The sequence below is a fragment of the Mastigoproctus giganteus genome, chromosome 1 (genome assembly GCF_048544385.1).
Source record: "Mastigoproctus giganteus isolate SK-2022 chromosome 1, ASM4854438v1, whole genome shotgun sequence".
NCBI classification, from domain to species: domain Eukaryota; kingdom Metazoa; phylum Arthropoda; class Arachnida; order Uropygi; family Thelyphonidae; genus Mastigoproctus; species Mastigoproctus giganteus.
The window spans coordinates 8,102,467-8,120,736 of NC_143575.1; the positions used below are offsets into that span (position 1 = coordinate 8,102,467).

The 18,270-nt window shown below is 37.6% G+C and overlaps 1 protein-coding gene across 1 annotated transcript in view; it reads right to left on the bottom strand.

Moving 5' to 3' along the window:
• LOC150090530 (proton-coupled amino acid transporter 1) overlaps window positions 1-18,270 on the bottom strand; it is a 144,817-nt gene that overhangs the window by 83,416 nt on the left and 43,131 nt on the right. Inside the window, exons 5-6 of the mRNA XM_090378337.1 lie at window positions 8,389-8,477; window positions 5,273-5,365 (exon numbers count right to left, since the gene is read on the bottom strand). Coding sequence (XP_090234463.1) covers window positions 5,273-5,365; window positions 8,389-8,477 — 182 coding nt within the window. The remainder of the gene's footprint in view (window positions 1-5,272; window positions 5,366-8,388; window positions 8,478-18,270) is intronic.

The window sequence follows — 18,270 nt, forward strand, 5'->3', positions numbered from 1 at the left end:
AGTATTAGTGGAACAATAATACAAGATAAAAAATTTATGCAGCATTAGTGATGGGCATATCAATTTCATAATGGGATCAATTATGAAATTGAAAACAAAACTTAAGAGTTAAAAAAAATGGAGAGATTCGATCTGATGTTATTAAAACTAAAGGTGAAGTGCTGCTACTATTCGAGCATTGGTTTCATGCTATATATACACTCAGTGATCACTGAATTATGACCATCCCACTTGTAATGGGCTATGCCACATACCTCACAGTATACAAATCCAAACAGCTTCGTATGCAATTTGTAGTGGCAATTTTCATCTGGTTGTGCAAGTCAAAGTGATAAAGTAGTAGTTGGGGACTGTAAAGATATGTTGCTATTGTTTTGGTTTTTAGGAGCATTAGCAACTAAGGCTATATTGCTCCGGGATATGCGGTGGTCATTCCCTGACCTTTCCGCATCTTCTGTATTTGGTGGTGATTGGCTCTAACCCCGGTCTAATCAAGAAGCATGTGATACGCACTACTGCTCCTTCCCACCTGGCTACGGAGGCACCCCCACAAAGATATCACGGGGTTTGGTCCAACATGCTGGTTGGATACTGGAAACAAGTGTGCTGGTCAGATGAGTCCAAAAAACCTGGTGCAACATGCCAATGGATGCCTTCATGTGTGGCATAAGAAACAAGAGTCTATGGACCCATCATGCATGGTACCCACTATAGAGGCAGGTTGCTTAATATGAGGTATGTTTTGTGGAAAGAACTAGGACCCCTGGTGCATATGGACCAACTGGCAGCTCATAAGCAACTCTGGCAACTGGCAGCTCATAAGAGAGCATGTGCAGCCTGCCGTGCTTCATTTTTTCTAAGACACAAATGGGATCTGCTAAGATGATAATGTGCAGTGTCACTGGGCCTGCACTGTGGACAAGTGGTTTGAGGAACCCTGTGAATATATATCACCCATCTTGATTGACCCCAACCCAACTAAACACCTATGGGATGTTTTGGAATGGGAAATGCATATGCACCAGGGGTCCTGGTGCATATGGACCAAATGGCAGCTCTCAAGCAACTCTGGCAACTGGCAGCTCTTAAGACAGTATGTGCATTCTGCCATGCTTCATTTTTTCTAAGACACAAATGGGATCTGCTAAGATGATAATGTGCAGTGTCATTGGGCCTGCACTCTGCACAAGTGGTTTGAGGAACCCAGTGAAGATATCACCCATCTTGATTGACCTCAATCCAACTGAACACCTATGGGATGTTTTGGAATGGGAAGCAAGGCATATGGACATGCAACTGTCATTTATTCCAACAGTGCTGAAAGCCTTGCAGATCCCTATGGAGACATCTTCAGACTTCTAATGGGGTTGATACCTCGGCGAATAGCGGCTGTTATCTGTGCAAATGGTGACCCAACATGGTATATTAGGTAAGTGGTCATAATTCAGTAATCACTGTGTGTGTGTGTGTGTGCGCGCGCGTGTATCTGTGCATGTGTCCTTGCTCTGCCTGGTCTCCACCCCTAAGTTTTGTTTTCAATTTCACAAAAAAACTACCTACCCACTTTATTTGTCCATCCGTTCAAACAATTTATGTAATCCTTCTTAATTTATTCAATCTACCTATTTCCATTAGTTCTTCAGATAGAAGTTTATTTCAACAACTCTGTAGCTGAAAACAAATTTTTGCATATCTATCTTACAATTTTCCGATTTAAATTTGTCCCCTTACACGTCACCAGATAATGAGTAAGGATGGCATCAGCATTTAGTTTACAAGCTTCAACTCTTCAATCTGGTCTCCTCACAGGTGCCTAGCTTCCAAATTCTGCAATTTACAGAACTCAGATTTTTTTAGTAAGGGTACCGTTTTCTGCCCCTGAATAATCACGTTGCTCTTCTCTGCACTGCTCAAACAGATTTACATCTTTCCTAAACTGAGGATTCCAAACCTGGATGCAGTAATAAATCATTATGTAATCAGTACTGCCTTATACAATGGGAAAATCATTTTCTTGTCACGGCTGGCTAATCATTGTTCTCCTTGTTGAAAAATTTCTGCCTATACTAACAAAATGAGCTGTCCTAGCAGCCTGTCTACAATGCTGAGTGAACTTCATCTTGGACAGTACAACTATCCCCAAGTCTTTTTCATTATCCACTACCTTGAGTGGCACCACCGGAACGTTATTTTTTTCTGGAATTAACGATACCATATGCACTATTCTGCATTTATCAAAGTTACATCTCAATTGCCACTTTTCAGTCCATCTGCCTAATTTATCCAGGTCTTGGTAAAGTAGCATACTCTTTGATTACTCAATAACCAATCTGTAAACCTCTGTATTATTGACAAACCTAGACATTAAACTTGCTATGTCTTCCTCAACAGTGTTAATAAATACTGAAAAGGAGCCCAGCACTAAGGATTCTGATGTGACTGTTTTATATCTCCTAGAACTGAGGGGAAATTTTTTTTTAAATTCCCAGGAATTCCTGATTTTAATGTAGCAGAAATTTATGTTTACAGTATGAAATAGTTTTTTTTAATGTTTTATTTATCAAAATTTCAGTTAAATAAATTACTTTAGGAACAGATGATTTAAGCAGATTTTTTTTTTCTTCTTGAAGAAATAAAAAGGACACAAAATGTGATATTCTCATAATTTCAATCAGGACCTCTTTAAGAATGAAGTCCTGATTGAAACTTTTATTTTATTTATACAATATTACACAAAAAAATCACATCCATAAATAATTACAACATTAAATATTACATCTGATGATTTTTCATTCAAAATGAACTAGTTATCAAAATTATCAAAAAAATATTAATAATACAAAAGAAATAAAACAGTAAAGTAGATAGTTATTTAAATAACAATGTTAGTATTCGTTTTAATGAAAATTTTATTTTATAAAAATTAACCAGAAAGCAAAAACATTGATAAATATAATGTAAATAATATACTGTATATAAAAAAGGTAAACTGCAGCCATTATCAACCCACTGCAGGAGATGGAATGATTCACTGCTGTATGTATGATTCAAATTCACTGCTCAGTAAAATCACCCGTGTTAAAATGTAACAAAATGCATAAAACACCTTCAATTCAACACTCACTGATTCAGAGATAACTGCAGATAAATGGGGGTTTTGTGAGTTACAATGACTAGATGAGTCACTGAACATGTTTTAACAGGTCCCAACTCACTACAATAATGCAATTTCAAGATACAAACTTTTTCACCATGCCTCATGCATAAATTTCACAATTAACATTGCCTCAAAGTAAAATTCAGCTTCCTATACAACTCAATCCTGATCATGCAGATGCCTGGCATTGTCAGCAGCCTGGTTTCAGTGAATAATGGTGAAGGAGCAATTCTCTGCTCACACAATATGCATTGTGTTGTTGCCTGAAAACACTGACTGCTGGGAAGTACCTTATTCATATGGAAAAAACAGGTCTTTGTGATTGTTTTTTTCCACAGTCATAAATGTACAGAGAATGGGGTAGTTCACAGATTTCGATGCAACATGCATACATGCTTCCTACAAACCACGGAACCACCTTTCCATTTATGTAACTTCAACCTTCATTCAAGAGTACTGATCTTGCTTCACAAGCATAGTTCTGAGTACATGCACCTGCAATTCTCCGTCAAATGAAACAACTTCTCTATTCACACACCACATTATGAAAATGTTACTTCTGTACAACTGTTCAGTCATTTTTTTATATACATAGCCTAGGTCATCTGATTCTTGTTCAAGAGCTCATGGTCATGTGTACACAGTAGTGTTACCACTGCTTTTTGAAAAATCCTTTTAACTATGCTAGTGTAATATATTAAAATATCTGTGATGTCCATATTATGACAATGGACATCACAAATATTTCAATGTGATAAGGTTTATAATTTTTTTAACGAATATGTAAGAACTTCAAGTATAAATTTAACTTTACAATCAGATTTTAAAGTGTGAAGTAAAATGATGCATAAATTGTTCTTGTTTATACTCAAGCATGGCCACCAGGTCAGAGGAGTTTACAATAAATCATGAATGCAATCGTTAATTGTATTTAGCAGTCACAGTCTTGAACCATGGTCCAAAGAGTGTTTGCTACTGCACTCTGCTGTAGGCGCCTCCATAGCCAGGTGGGAAGGAGCAACAGTGCATAGCACACGCTTCTTGATTAGACCGGGGTTCGAGCCCGTCACCACCAAATACGGAAAGGTCAGGGAATGACCACCGCATATTCCCGGAGCAATATGGCCTTAGTTGCTAATGCTCCTAAAAACCAAACAACAAACAAACAAACAAACTGCACTCTGCATGATTTTAAATAACAGTTTATTGGGTGGATTACCATTAACCTCTAAAACAAATATTGCTTCAAATGCCTCCTCATAAGAATATCAAGTGTCAGATCTCACGACAGGTTCTGCATATTGGTTGTAACTTGTGGTGCCATCAGGCTTAGCTTAAAAATTCTCACCAGCCATAACATTTATTAAAGGCTTAAGCAGGAGACAGTCATCATCAAACTATTCTGAGGAACTGCAAACAGAGGATCAGAGTAATTCAGAAAAATCACTTTTTATGCTAGCACCACATTTAGTTTCTATATAATGCATATGGTATCATTATTTGCTACTTAAACACTGCTCTTTTATAAAGCAGTGAATGACGTTGATTGTATGAATGATGTTGATAAAACAGTGATTGTGTGCCGTTAATCCTTATAGGTTCATAGTTTTAGACCTATATGAAAATCATAGTTAATAGTGATACTTAAAGAAGATGCACTATATTTTATAAATTTTCAATAAAATTATACAGTATGTTTCTGTGTGCCATACACATACTAGTGCACTTTTCATGCACTTCTCTGTTATCATTAGTGTCTCTGGTTTATGATACAAAAAAGGAATTGCAGGGTTCAAACCCAAAATTCCTATATTTTTATATGGTCAAAATTCAATGTGATATTATTTAAATGATATTTTGATCACAAATTTTAAAGTATGAAAATATCTTGTAACTTCTGAATTTCCAAAAATACAGTTTGAATTTATTCAAGACTGTATTTAATGATAATCTCCTCTCTCTCTCACATAATTCATAACAGTTTAAAGTTGTAATTATTCAAAACACAAATATAAACAAATCATGGTAGATATCATCATTATTGAAGAGCAAGATTAAAAAAAAAAAAAAAAACACAGCAGCAGCATTAAAACTACATAAAATTTAGAACATTACCTTGCACATTTACTGAATCTTCGAACTTTTGGTGGCCCCAGGTGGAAAGCATATTCCATTACACTTGAATAGTCTAATGAATGACGTCCAATCCTAAAGAAGAATTCAACATATTTGATTAGTTTATACTCCTGATGAGATTAGCATTAGTAGAAGCATACAATGCAAGAAAGTTGAGTTAATGCATCATCAGCCAAAAAAAAAAAAAAAAAAACCCTCCCGTTTCACTTCTCCATTCGTTCCAAATGGCTGTCCAGCTCAGCCTTAAATTTATTTAGGCTATTAGCTTCCACAACAAAAGATGGAAGACTGTTCCACCAATCAACTACCCGCTGGCTAAAGTGCAAATTTCTGCATATCTATTCTACAACTATCTTTCCTCATTTTTGAAACTGTGCCGCCTCATGTTCTTAGTCTGAGCAAGAGGAAGAATCCCATCAACATTCAGCTTGCTCAACCCATTCAAGGCCTTATACACCTCAATCAGATCACCTCACAGGTGCCTACTCTCCAGGCACTGCAATTTGCAGAACTTAAGCCTTTCTTGGTAAGAGCACCCCTTTGTTCCCCTCACCAATCTTGTACTTGTTCTTTGTACAAGTACAAGATTGGTGAGGGGAACTTCTTTGTACTTGTTCTAGCAACTCTACATCCTTCCTAAAATGAGGCCTCCAGACCTGTACACAGTACTATAGGTGTGGCCTGACCATTGCCTTGTATAACAGGATAATCACCTCCCTGTCTCTGCTAGCAAGATTTCTATATATCATTGACAAAACGCCATGACCTGCTGTGGCAGCCCATCTGCACTGCTTAGCAAATTTCATATTTGACTGCAAAATTACCACCAGGTCTTTCTCACTTTCCACTTTCCTAAAGTACTGCATATGGGTTATAGCTACCCATATACAGTACTTTGCATTTGTCAATGTTAAACTTCAGTTGCCACTTCTCAGCCCATTTTTCCAACTTATCTAGATCCAGTTGAAGTAGCATACTGTCTTTACTGTCATTAACAACCCTGCCAACCTTTATATGATCTGTAAACTTGGACATTAAACCCGATATACCTTCATCAATATCATTGATAAATATATACAAAACTACAATGGGCCCAACACCGAACACTGGGGAACTCCACTAATAACATTTGTCAACAAAGAGCAGTGTTCAGTGATTACCACTTTCTGTCATCTGCCACTCAACCATCCCTTTATCCACTGTAGCAACTTACCCTTAATGCCATACCTCTCCAATTTGTACAGCAGTCTTTCATGTGCAAGAGTATCAAAAGCTTTCCTGAAATCCATGTATATGATATCAAAATTATTTTTGGCATTCAGTTCTTTTGTGACCACGTCATTGTATCCAATCAAATTGGTCAGACAAGACCTCCCTTTAACAAACCCATGCTGTGTCTTAACTATTACTGCAGTCTTGTCCAGATGATCCTGCAATGCTTCTTTAACCAGTGATTCCAAGGAAGCTCTCATAATTATGGCTAAGAGTTTGCTTTCTTCCTTTGCTGCCTCCTTTAATATAATTGGATAGATCCCACCCACCCCAGGTGCCTTCCTTACGTTTAACTTCAACAATTTCTCCTCAACTTTGCTCTCAGTTATTACAAAATCACTTAGCTCCCTGTTAGCGTTTGATAAACTTCTGGCACTCTCCTCATTGAATAACTCCTTATGTGGGAATATAGATGGAAAATACTCATTCAGTTTATCAGCTACCTGAGCATGATCATCAATAGCCAACCCATCTATGTTAAGTGGCCCAATCTGATTCATCCCTTTCCTTCTAGAGTTTACATAAGCAAAGAACTATTTGCTGTTTTTCTTTGCATCCTTTGCTAAAGATTTCTCGTAATCTGTCTTTGCCTGCCTAACCTCCTTTGTGACCTGATTACAGACTAGTTTATATCTGCCATAGGCTTCTGTGTCACCTGATACTTTATATGCATCCCATAAATTTTTCTTCTCTGCCACGGGCCTCATTAATTCATCTGTGTTGACATTAGGCCTAATGTCATCTGTGTTGACATTAGGCCTAAACCTTGAACAGTATTTCTTAGTTGGAATGAAAAGCCTAGTAGCCTCCAAAATTAAGTCCCTGAAGGCTTCCCATTTAGAATTCAATGTTGGTAACATCATCAGTTGATCCCACTGTACAGAATTTAAAAACTGTCTCAGACCACTGTAGTCACCTTTATGAAAGCAAAAGCCCTTCCCTTTAGCCTTGATGGTAGTTACATCTTTAAGTAATTCCCACATCAGTACATTGTGATCATGTCACCCAGATGTTGTTTTATCTGCAAATTCTTAATGCATGAATAATTACTGCTGATAATCAGATCAAGAGTATTACTCCCTCTGGCATGTCTGTAGATTCAGAAATCCACTGCATTTTGATGACATCATTAAAAATATCCCGCAAAACCAGGATTACAAGATGTTAGTGTATAAAGGACTCACAGAGAATCTAATGTATTTCCAGACCAAGATTAAATTTTAAATTTTCTGTTTATACTCCGGCACGACAACCAGGTCAGTAGCTCTGGTTGCTGTAGAAAACTCTCTCGAACATGTTTCTGTAGAAAACAGTCATCCAATAAATCCACAAAAGTCTTGCTAGTGTGCGAGTGACCAACCCACAAGTTCCAGTCAATATCTGGAAAGTTAAAATCCCCCATTATAAGACATTCTGATTTACTGGCCCACTCTATTTCTCTGAACAACTGCTCATTATACTCATCAGATTCATTAGGCCTATAACACACCTACTCTCATTTTTCCTTTCCCAGTGCTTATTTCACACCAAACAGACTCAACACTGCATTGTCCACCAACATCAATTGGATGCACTTCCTCAGATTTTGTGTTTCTTAACTAACAGCATAACCTCCTCCCTTCCTGATCTTTACAATATCAATAACCAACACATATATTTAAAATAAACTGATGGAAATGTTTGCAATATTAATTTTCTATTGATTTTGATTTATACTTTTGAATTATTTCTGGTGAGAAACTAAGTAATGAATGATTTGTTATATATTCAAAGTTTTAAATTATATAACTTATTTATTAATAAATCAATTAAAAGGCACTAACCTTTTAGATAACTGCTTGCTACTCTGAACCAAAAGATGCATGCAATGGATACAAACTGATCCCAAAATAGGTACACCCATTGTACCTACCTGAAAAAAAAATCAGACAAAGCAATTTGAAAAAAAAAAAGTGAGATATCACAAAAATGAGTTTTATTTGAAACATCATGATTTTATAGCTAATGCAGTCAAGGTTGCGTGCTAATGTTGTGATGCTATCAAATAATGACTATTAACAGACTAAAAAAAAGGACAATACAAATGGCTCCCTAGGAATTTTATGGCAGCCAAACAACAAAATGATCTCCCCTCAAGGTTTGAAAGAGGCTGATTCTCCTATCAGCCTCTTTCAAATATTCTTGCTCAGCTAAACATATAATCCAGATTCTTAAAGTAATTATTGTAAGCATGTCTGTCACTTGGAGCGACGACAAGAAAATTTCTGCCTGATGTGACCTTCTTACTCTCTAAATCAGTTAAAACCTGGTGCTCTTTAACTATGCAAACTTCCTTTCTGATAACAGGACATGGCTCTCTCAATCAAAAACTCTTTCAGTTTCGCTTGCATCACACTGATCTCTGCAGCTGCGGGAATACAGAAGATTGGAGTCACCTGCTCTATAACTGTGCAAACTACGACGATCTTAGGGTGAAGCTCCAAACCGACATTCCAGATCTCTCTCTCCGGGGAATGAGGAAATGCTTCTGCATAATAAGAATAATCTCTCAGCACTTCAGAACTTTGCCTCCGAGGTGTTTGCTCGCAGAAAAAGAATCAATGCCAGATTAGCGCACCAGAACAATCCACCAAATACAACTGTGAAGCAAGCGGGACAATAGTTTTCTTCTATGGTTCATGTCTGCATGAATTTTCACTGCACTGATCCTAAAGGTCATCATTCCACATCTGAATTATTCTGGATACAAGAGTATTTATTGAAGACTACCCTTTTTTTTTTTTTTTTTCTTTTCTCACCAGCACCAGTCTGTGTGTGTGTGTGTGTGTGTGTGTGTTTTTTTTTTTTTCTTTCTTTCTTTTTTTTTACTATTAGTTTATTATTATTTTATTTTATTCTTTTATTTATTATTATTTTTTTTTTATTATCACGTGTCCTTTTTTTTTTTTACCAGCACCACGGGTTGTGTTTACTTTATTATTATCATTATTATGTTCTTTTTCTTTTCTTCTTTTTTTTCTTTCTTCTTTCTTCTCTTTTTTTTTTTTTCTCCTTTATTACTATTATTATTATTATTTTTTTTTTTATTTTATTATTTATTTTATTTTATTTTATTATTATTTTTTTTTTTCCCTCTCTCGCTCCTTTCTTTTTCCTCTGGAATGGGCCCCCGGAGGAATCTGGCCCACCTTTTGGCAACATCAGGTGGGTCAGAGTCTCTTTTGAGGCGTTACGTGCTCTACTGGAACTGGCCCACCTTCCCGTGGTGTGGACGAGTACCCAGAATGAGGCGTTACGTGCTCTACTGGAACTGGCCCACCTTCCCGTGGTGTGGACGAGTACCCAGAATCATCTGTCCAGGTGACTGATGCTTCTGGGTAGCCAAGTGGCCAGAACATAACAACAGAACACACACATAAAACACACAAACGTACGTCACACACATATCTGGCCCATTTGTAGTGATACTGTTCTTCACAGAGACACGAGGCGGAGTTGAACAGACGTTCTAGGTGCCGCCCATTACATATACACATGTAGATTCAGAAATCCACTGCATTTTGATGACATCATTAAAAATATCCAGCAAAACCAGGATTACAAGATGTTAGTGTATAAAGGACTCACAGAGAATCTAATGTATTTCCAGACCAAGATTAAATTTTCTGTTTATACTCCGGCACGACAACCAGGTCAGTAGAGTTTATAATAAATCATCAATACAGATATTTATCATATTTAGTAGTCATAGGCTTGAACCCCGGTTCAGCTCAAGGAATGTATGCACTCTCGCTCCTGACCACTCGGCTAGGTCAGGCCTAAGATAACAGGAAAGATAATAGTCCTTGTCAATATTCTTTTTGGGGCCAATTACTTTTGTTAAAAAAATCTTTATTATCAATGGATCCATGGCATACCAGTTGGAGGTGGGGAGACCACAATGGCCCTATTTTAATAAACATATATTCATACAGCACGTTGGCACCAATTCCATTTTGTTACTGAAATATAACACACACACACACACATACAGTTCTTAGTCTCTTAATCAGATGTCATGATAACATGAATATAAATATCAAATGACAAATAATGGCAACTTTATTTGTCAGTTCAACAAATAAAGTTGCCTTTATTTGCAGTGGTATTTTGAGAACACAGCACACTTTTCTGGAAAATATTTCCTAAAATTTTCTACGTCTTATTGTCCTAAGGTATACTAGGATATATGTGTTTAGAGTGGATAGTATATTGCTATTGTCTAGCATATCTGATGAGGCCTTACATATGTCTCACCAGAATCTCACCATGATCAATAAAATCCTACATGCCAATCTAAAGGAATCTCCTTCTGAGTCTAATTATGCTCCCATAATTAACCTCAATGATTCAATAAACTTTCGGGCCAACTCACTCAAAATTACTGGGTATATGTCATCAATTCCAGGAGCCTTACTTGCCTTTAGGCTCAAAACGTTTCTCTAATAAACAAGCATCTACAATTTCATGTGGCTCAGTCTCACTCACACGGCCTCTCCTCAGCATGAAGGGTCATTCGTGAGTAAAGACCGATGTGAAGTAACTATTCAATTCATCAGGAACGTCAGCTGGGCCACCTAAGACTTCCCCACATCCAGTATACAAGGCACTTATCTGGTTCATTTTCTTTCTTTTTTTTTTTTGTATTCATACACATGAAAAACTCCTTGTCTCTCTTTTATTTCTTACATTTTTATAAGTTAATCATGTTAACTTTTGAAGATGAGATCCTCAGCAAATCCACTTCATGTTTGTTTGTTGTTTTTTTAGTTTTTAGGAGCATTACCAACTAAGGCCATATTGCTCCGGGATATGCGGTGGTCATTCCCTGACCTTTCTGCATCCTCCGTATTTGGTGGTGACGGGCTCGAACCCTAGTCTAATCAAGAAGCGTGTGCTACACATTGCTGCTCCTTCCCACCTGGCTATGGAGGCGCCTCCACTTCATGTCAGCAGATTCTGTTCCAGTGTCGTTCTATGACATTTACTGTTAACTACAGGTCATGCTTTGAGAAAAATGGTTTTACAGGCAATACTTTTGTTGGGTTTTCCAGTCAAGGATATTTGTATCAGAACTGCATTATTGAATTATCTTATTTTCAAGACTCTGCTTATATTAGACTTAGCATTTGCAGCAGAAAATGATGCAAGAAAGCAAGCTTATACAGCATCACCAAAAAAAAAAAAAAAAAAACACACCATTTCACCTATTCATTCCCTCCAATAGCTTGTCTAGTTCTTTCTTGAATTTATTTAAGCTATCAACTTCCACAACAGATGGAAGTTTGTTCCAGCAATCAACCACCCGCTGGCTAAAGACAAACTTCTACACATCTATTCTGCAGCCATCCTTCCTCAATTTGAATTTGTGCCCTCTCGTGTGTGGTCTGAGAAAGAGGAAGAATACCAACAGCATTGAGTTGCACAATCCATTCGAAGCCTTAAACACCTCAATCAGATCACCTCACAGGTGCCTAGTCTCCAGACTCTGCAATCTGCAGAAAGGAAGCTTTTCTTGGTAAGAGCAATTGGATGCACCCCTTTGTTCTGCTCGCCAAATCTCACTGTCCTTCTTTGTACCTGTTCCAGAAGCTCTACATCTTTCCTAAAATGAGGCTTCCAGACCTGTATGCAGTACTCAAGATGTGGCCTAACCACTGCCTTATACAATGGGATAATCAATTCCTTATCCCTGCTAGCAAAATTCCTGTATAGCATTAATAAAATCCCATGGGTTGTCCTGGCAGGCCTATCTGCACTGCTCAGAGAACTTCATATCTGACTGTGCAATTACCCTCAAGTCTTTTTCATTTTCCGCTACCCTGAGTGTAGTACTATAGAGTTGATAAGTTACTGTGGGGTTACTGCTACCCATATGCAGTACTTTGTATTTATCAATGTTAAACTTCAATTGCCATTTCTCAGCCCGTCTTCCTAACTTTTTTAGATCGTGTAATACTGTCATTAACCATCCTGCCAACCTTTGTATCATCTGTGAACTTGGACATTAAGCCTAATATACCTTCATCAATATCATTGATAAACATAGAAAACAACAATGGGCCCAGCACTGAACCCTATGGGGGGCCTCCCTAATAACATTAGTCCACAAAGAGCAATGTCCATTGATTACCACTCTGTCTTCTCCCACTCAACCATCCCTTTATTCGTATTTTTAGGGGTTTGCTGTTGGATGATGTTTCCATTTCATGTTACTGATAAATGATTTATTTATTTTAATTTCCAATTGGTTCTGTCATTCATTAGTTTTTCAGAAGTTACATAAGAAATAGTGGCTGCTTTTTTTTTTGTAATAAAAAAAAAAAAAAAATTGGCTATTACTGACTACTAATGGAATCATTTTATTTTCTGTGGCTTTCCCATTACCTGTAAAGAACTTCTTTTGTTTCCTCTTGATTCATTTACATGCTTGAAACAAAGTGAAACAAAAGTTCCTTTTAAGTGATGTGAAAACTGCTGAAAATATAGTTCCTCAAGCAACTCCTTTCCTAATGTTCAAAGCATTATATGTCTGAAAAGGATTTGCATGTCAGCAAATGTATTTTGGTTATTTTTATTCAAGTATGTGTATAAATTATGTTGCTGTCCTCTATGACTGTTGTGTTGAACAGTGAATCACTTAATAGAGTGAATGTGGCTGTTTCTTTTTTATTTTATTTTTTTCATTGTAATATACATGTGTCTCATAGGGTTCTGCTTGCCTTATGCAAAATCCCTGGATCGTTCTGTTACTAGTTTTTACAATTCTGATACAAATTTTTTTATTATCTACATTAGTTTTGTCTTCTTTGTAATAATAAGAGTGGTCACAAATATTTGTGATCCTCGAACAGCAATATAAACACTCCCCCACCATTAATATACAGGCACCCGCACATCAACAGATAGCCCCTATTTACAAGAAAATTAATAACGTGTGCTGAAATCTTTAGCCTTTATGACAATCTCTAGTCTCCGTGGAACACTGTCTACCAGGATTTTTTGGTATATGTTCTCCAATATTTTTTGCCATTCAGCCTTCAAAGTGGCACTCAGTTCAGCTCTGTTTTTTGGGCAGTCTCTCCTCATACACACCCAACAATCCAATTCACCCCATAGAGTATCCATAGGATCGAGGTCAGGGATCTGGGTTGGCCAGTCCAACATTCTGACACTCATATCCTCAAACCAATCTGTTGCAACACAAGCAGTATGACATGGAGTATTGTCCTGCTGATACAGGTATGAGCCTTCCTTGATATGCTACCACAATGCATGTAATGCATTATTATCCAAAATATCCAGACAGACGTGGCAAAACACTACACTGTTTTGGAAGATGATGCCTTGATAACATCCAATGACATTATTTTAGTAGCCATAGATAAGCATTTATGATTCTGTCCAAAACAACTGATGGTCCCAGCCCCAGACCACCATGTTGCCTATGCCTACCCAACTTCATTGTTGGGATGATACAGTCTGGCAGGTAGCTTTCTCTGAGCATTTTCCACATCTAAGCACAACCATCAGGCTAGTAAACTATGTACAGTGACTTGTCACTCCAAAGCACAGCTTTTCACTGATCTACAGTCTAGGAGCAGCAGGCTTAAACCAAGATAGAGGGTGTCTAGCATTAGTCAGGGTGATTAGTGGACAGCTGCACTGGTATCCCATATCTTACAGCATCCTCTGCACTGTAGTGGTGCTGACATGTGACCCAACTGTCTCTGTATGCGTGTGTGACAATAACCTGTGTTTTGAGACAATCATGTCATCTTGTATTCACAGTCATAATATTGTCTCCTCTAAGGCCTACGAGCATATTTATATCTGCATCTCATAACATTGTGCTTGGATAAGATGTGGCCAACTATCAAAAGAGGGGTGCCAGATATTAATGGCAAGGCAGTGTATTTCTAATCTGTGCAATAGTGTCCTCAATTAAATTTCCATATTTCACAACTTAATGGTGTACACTAAGTTATTTTCAATAACATTATTTCTAGCACTTACTGTCAGTGGCACCGTCAAATTGCAATTTTAACATTAATAATAATATCTCTATTACACATAATAAAAATTGCATTTTGGGAATCACATTTGGCTGGGAGACAATGTGCCAATTAGAGAGTAAAGTGGAGGAGAAATTGTTGAAGATAAATACAAGAAAGGCACCTGGGGTGGATGGGATCTATCCAGTTATATTAAAGGAGGCAGCAAAGGAAGTAAGCAAACCCTTAGCCATAATTATGAGAGCTTCCTTGGACTCAGGGGAGGTACCCATGGACTGGAGATGTGCAAATGTGACCCCAATTCACAAGGGAGGATCAAAGGCTGACACAAGTAATTATAGACCTGTGAGTTTAACTTCTGTTCCCGGAAAATTAATGGAGGCCCTGGTTAAAGAAGCACTGCAGGATCATCTAGACAAGACTTCAGTTATAGCTCGGACACAGCATGGTTTTGTTAAGGGGAAGTCTTGCCTGACCAATTTAATTGGATACTATGATGCAGTCACAAAAGAACTGGATGCAGGGAATAACTTTGATATTATATACTTGGATCTTAGAAAGGCTTTTGATACTGTTGCACATGGAAGACTGCTGCACAAATTGGAGCAGTGTGGCATTGGAGGCAAATTGCTGCTACGGATAAAGGGGTGGTTGAGGGGGAGAAGACAGAGAGTGGTAATCAATGGACACTGCTCATCGTGGACTAATGTTATTAGTGGAGTCCCTCAGGGTTCAGTATTGGGTCCTTTATTGTTTTCTGTATTTATAAATGATATTGATGATCGTATATCAAGCTTAATGTCCAAGTTTGCAGATGATACGAAGGTTGTCAAGGACACTACTGACACTATGCTGCTGCAACAGGATCTGGAAAGGTTGAGCAGATGGGCTGAGAGGTGGCAAATGAAGTTTAACATTGACAAATGTAAAGTACTACATATGGGAAACAGCAACCCCAGAGCAACGTATCAACTCTGTGGTACTACACTGACAGTGGTAGAGAATGAAAGGGACCTGGGGGTAGTTGTGCAGGCAGATATGAAGTTTTCTGAGCAGTGCAGACGGGTTGCAAGAGTAGCTCATGGTGTATTGTCGATGATATATAGGAATTTTTCTAGCAGGGATAAGGAGGTGATTATTCCCTTGTATAAGGCAATGGTCAGGCCACACCTAGAGTACTGTATACAGGTCTGGAGGCCTCATATCAAGAAGGATGTAGAGATGCTGGAACGAGTACAGAGAAGGGCAACAAGATTGGTGAATGGAACAAAGGGGTGCTCTTACGAAGAAAGGCTTAAGTTTTGCAAATTACAGTGTCTGGAGACTAGGCACCAGCGAGGTGATCTGATAGAGGTGTATAAAGCCTTGAATGGTTTGAGCATGCTCAATGCTGATGGGATTCTTCCTCCTGCTCAGAATAATCACCTGAGAGGGCATAAATTCAAATTGAGGAAAGACAGATGTAGGATAGACGTAAGGAAATTTGGCTTTAGCCAGCGGGTGGTTGTTTGGTGGAACAGACTTCCATCCCTTGTCGTGGAGGTTGATAGCCTGAATAAGTTTAAGGCTCAGCTGGACATGTATTCCGAACAGAGGGGTGAAGTGGAAGTGGTTATTTTTTATTTATTTATTTTTTATTTTTTGGCTGGTGCTGCATAAACTTGCTTTCTTGCATCAAATGCCTCTAGTAATGCTAATGCTAATTACTTTTACCTTGTAGTGCAAACTATGCTGTTTGGGGAAAGGGAGGGGGTTGCTTTCACAACTACCATGTCACCTTATTATTACTTGTTCACCATCATCCCTTGCCACAACTTCCAATACTTGTTCACCATTTCTGCCATTTCTTTCACCTAAAAAAAAGTGACACCACCAATTCCATAATAAAAAAAAAAAAAAAATCAAATCTGCTGCTAAACATATGGAATCACAGATTGCCAATTACAGAAAAGATCTTACTATAGATGCCAGTATTGTTTTTTGTATTGTTTGTGACAAAAATGTTCAATAGACAAAACATTCCAGATCAACCAACACATGAAATGTGCTAGTAGCCTATCTTTTAGTGCATATTATCTGATAACCAATTTTACAATCTTCTTTTTCTAGCTAGTAGTGTGTATTCTTTAGCAAGAATTCTAATTGTCTTCCCCCCACCCTTCACTCACACAATATACAGCTTTAGTTTTAATTTATTATTTCTTACTGAAGAAGCACATCACCACTAACTTAAAACAATGCACTTCATGTCATAGGCTGAAAACCTGCTATGCTATTTCCAACTTTTGGCCTGATGAGAGAATTTAGTACAAATCCTCTCATCAGGCCAAAAACCAGGACGAATCAAAATTCAACCTGTATGGCTTGGATGGGAAGCGATATATCAATCGGAGGCATACCATCCTGACTGCATAACACCGACTGTAAAGTTCCCTGCCAGTTAGATGGTCTGGGAATGCATAACAAGCAAAGGGGTGGGGCGAATTAAGTTTATTAACGGAACGGTGAATGCAGAAACCTACAATGTTATCTTGGAGGAGTGCCTGAAGCCCGTTATTAGGGATCACCACACAGACATGGAAAACTGCATTTTTCAACAGGACTCGGCACCTTGCCACACAGCAAAATTGGTAAGTTTTATGCTATTCAAATTTAATGATGAGCTTGTCTTCTTGTCTCACAAGGCTTAAAAACATACACCAATATTTTCCGTCGTTTTTCTCCCTTAAGGTGCAGTCATACCTCAGAAATGTTGGCATTACAGTGTTGTACTGGCCTGACAGCAGTCCACATTTGAACCCTATTGAAAATTGCTGGTACATAATGTAGTCTAAAATTGCTCTCCTGCAGCTGAATCTTATTTGTTGGCTTCTTCTGAGCAATTTTAGTTGACATTATATACCAGTATAGATTTAATAAACTTCTGGATATACGGTTGTCCAATTTCATGGTACCACACCCTAACATGAAATTGGACAACTGTATATCCAGAAGTTGATTAACTCTATGCCAGATCTTTGCAAGGCTGTAACTGCAGCTTGAGAAGGAACAACAAAATATTGAGGACTTAATTTGCTGATTTAGAGTACATAATACTATTACATTAACTTGTCATTTCAGTTTGTACACGTAAATGCAATAAAATGTATGTTCAGTTGCCATGATTGCTCATATTTCAATTAATTACGCATTTTACCCTTTGCAAAGATATTTATGCAATTAGGTATATAAGGCGGAGTTTTTTTATTGGATTTCATTCACAGACATATATCCCATCTAACAAATGCATTTCGAACATTTCTGCAATCCACAATGCAGCGCAAAACACATTATTTGCAAAATTCACAAGTGATGCAGTTTTTTGTCTGCCGCTGTAAGATCAATCAAGTGGCTATGCTTTTTTTTTTTTTTTGTAATCAAAGTCAGGTATTACTGACTACTAATGGAACTATTTTATTTTCTGTACCTTTCACATTAGCTGTAAGGAACTTTCTTTCTTTTTTTTTTTTGTTGTTGTTGTTCAAGGTGTCAAAAATCAAATCTGCTGCTAAACTTATGGAATCACGGACTGCCAATTACAGAAACGATTTTACTATAGATGCCAGTATTTTTTTTTGTATTGTTTGTGACAAAAAATTTTCCGCAGACAAA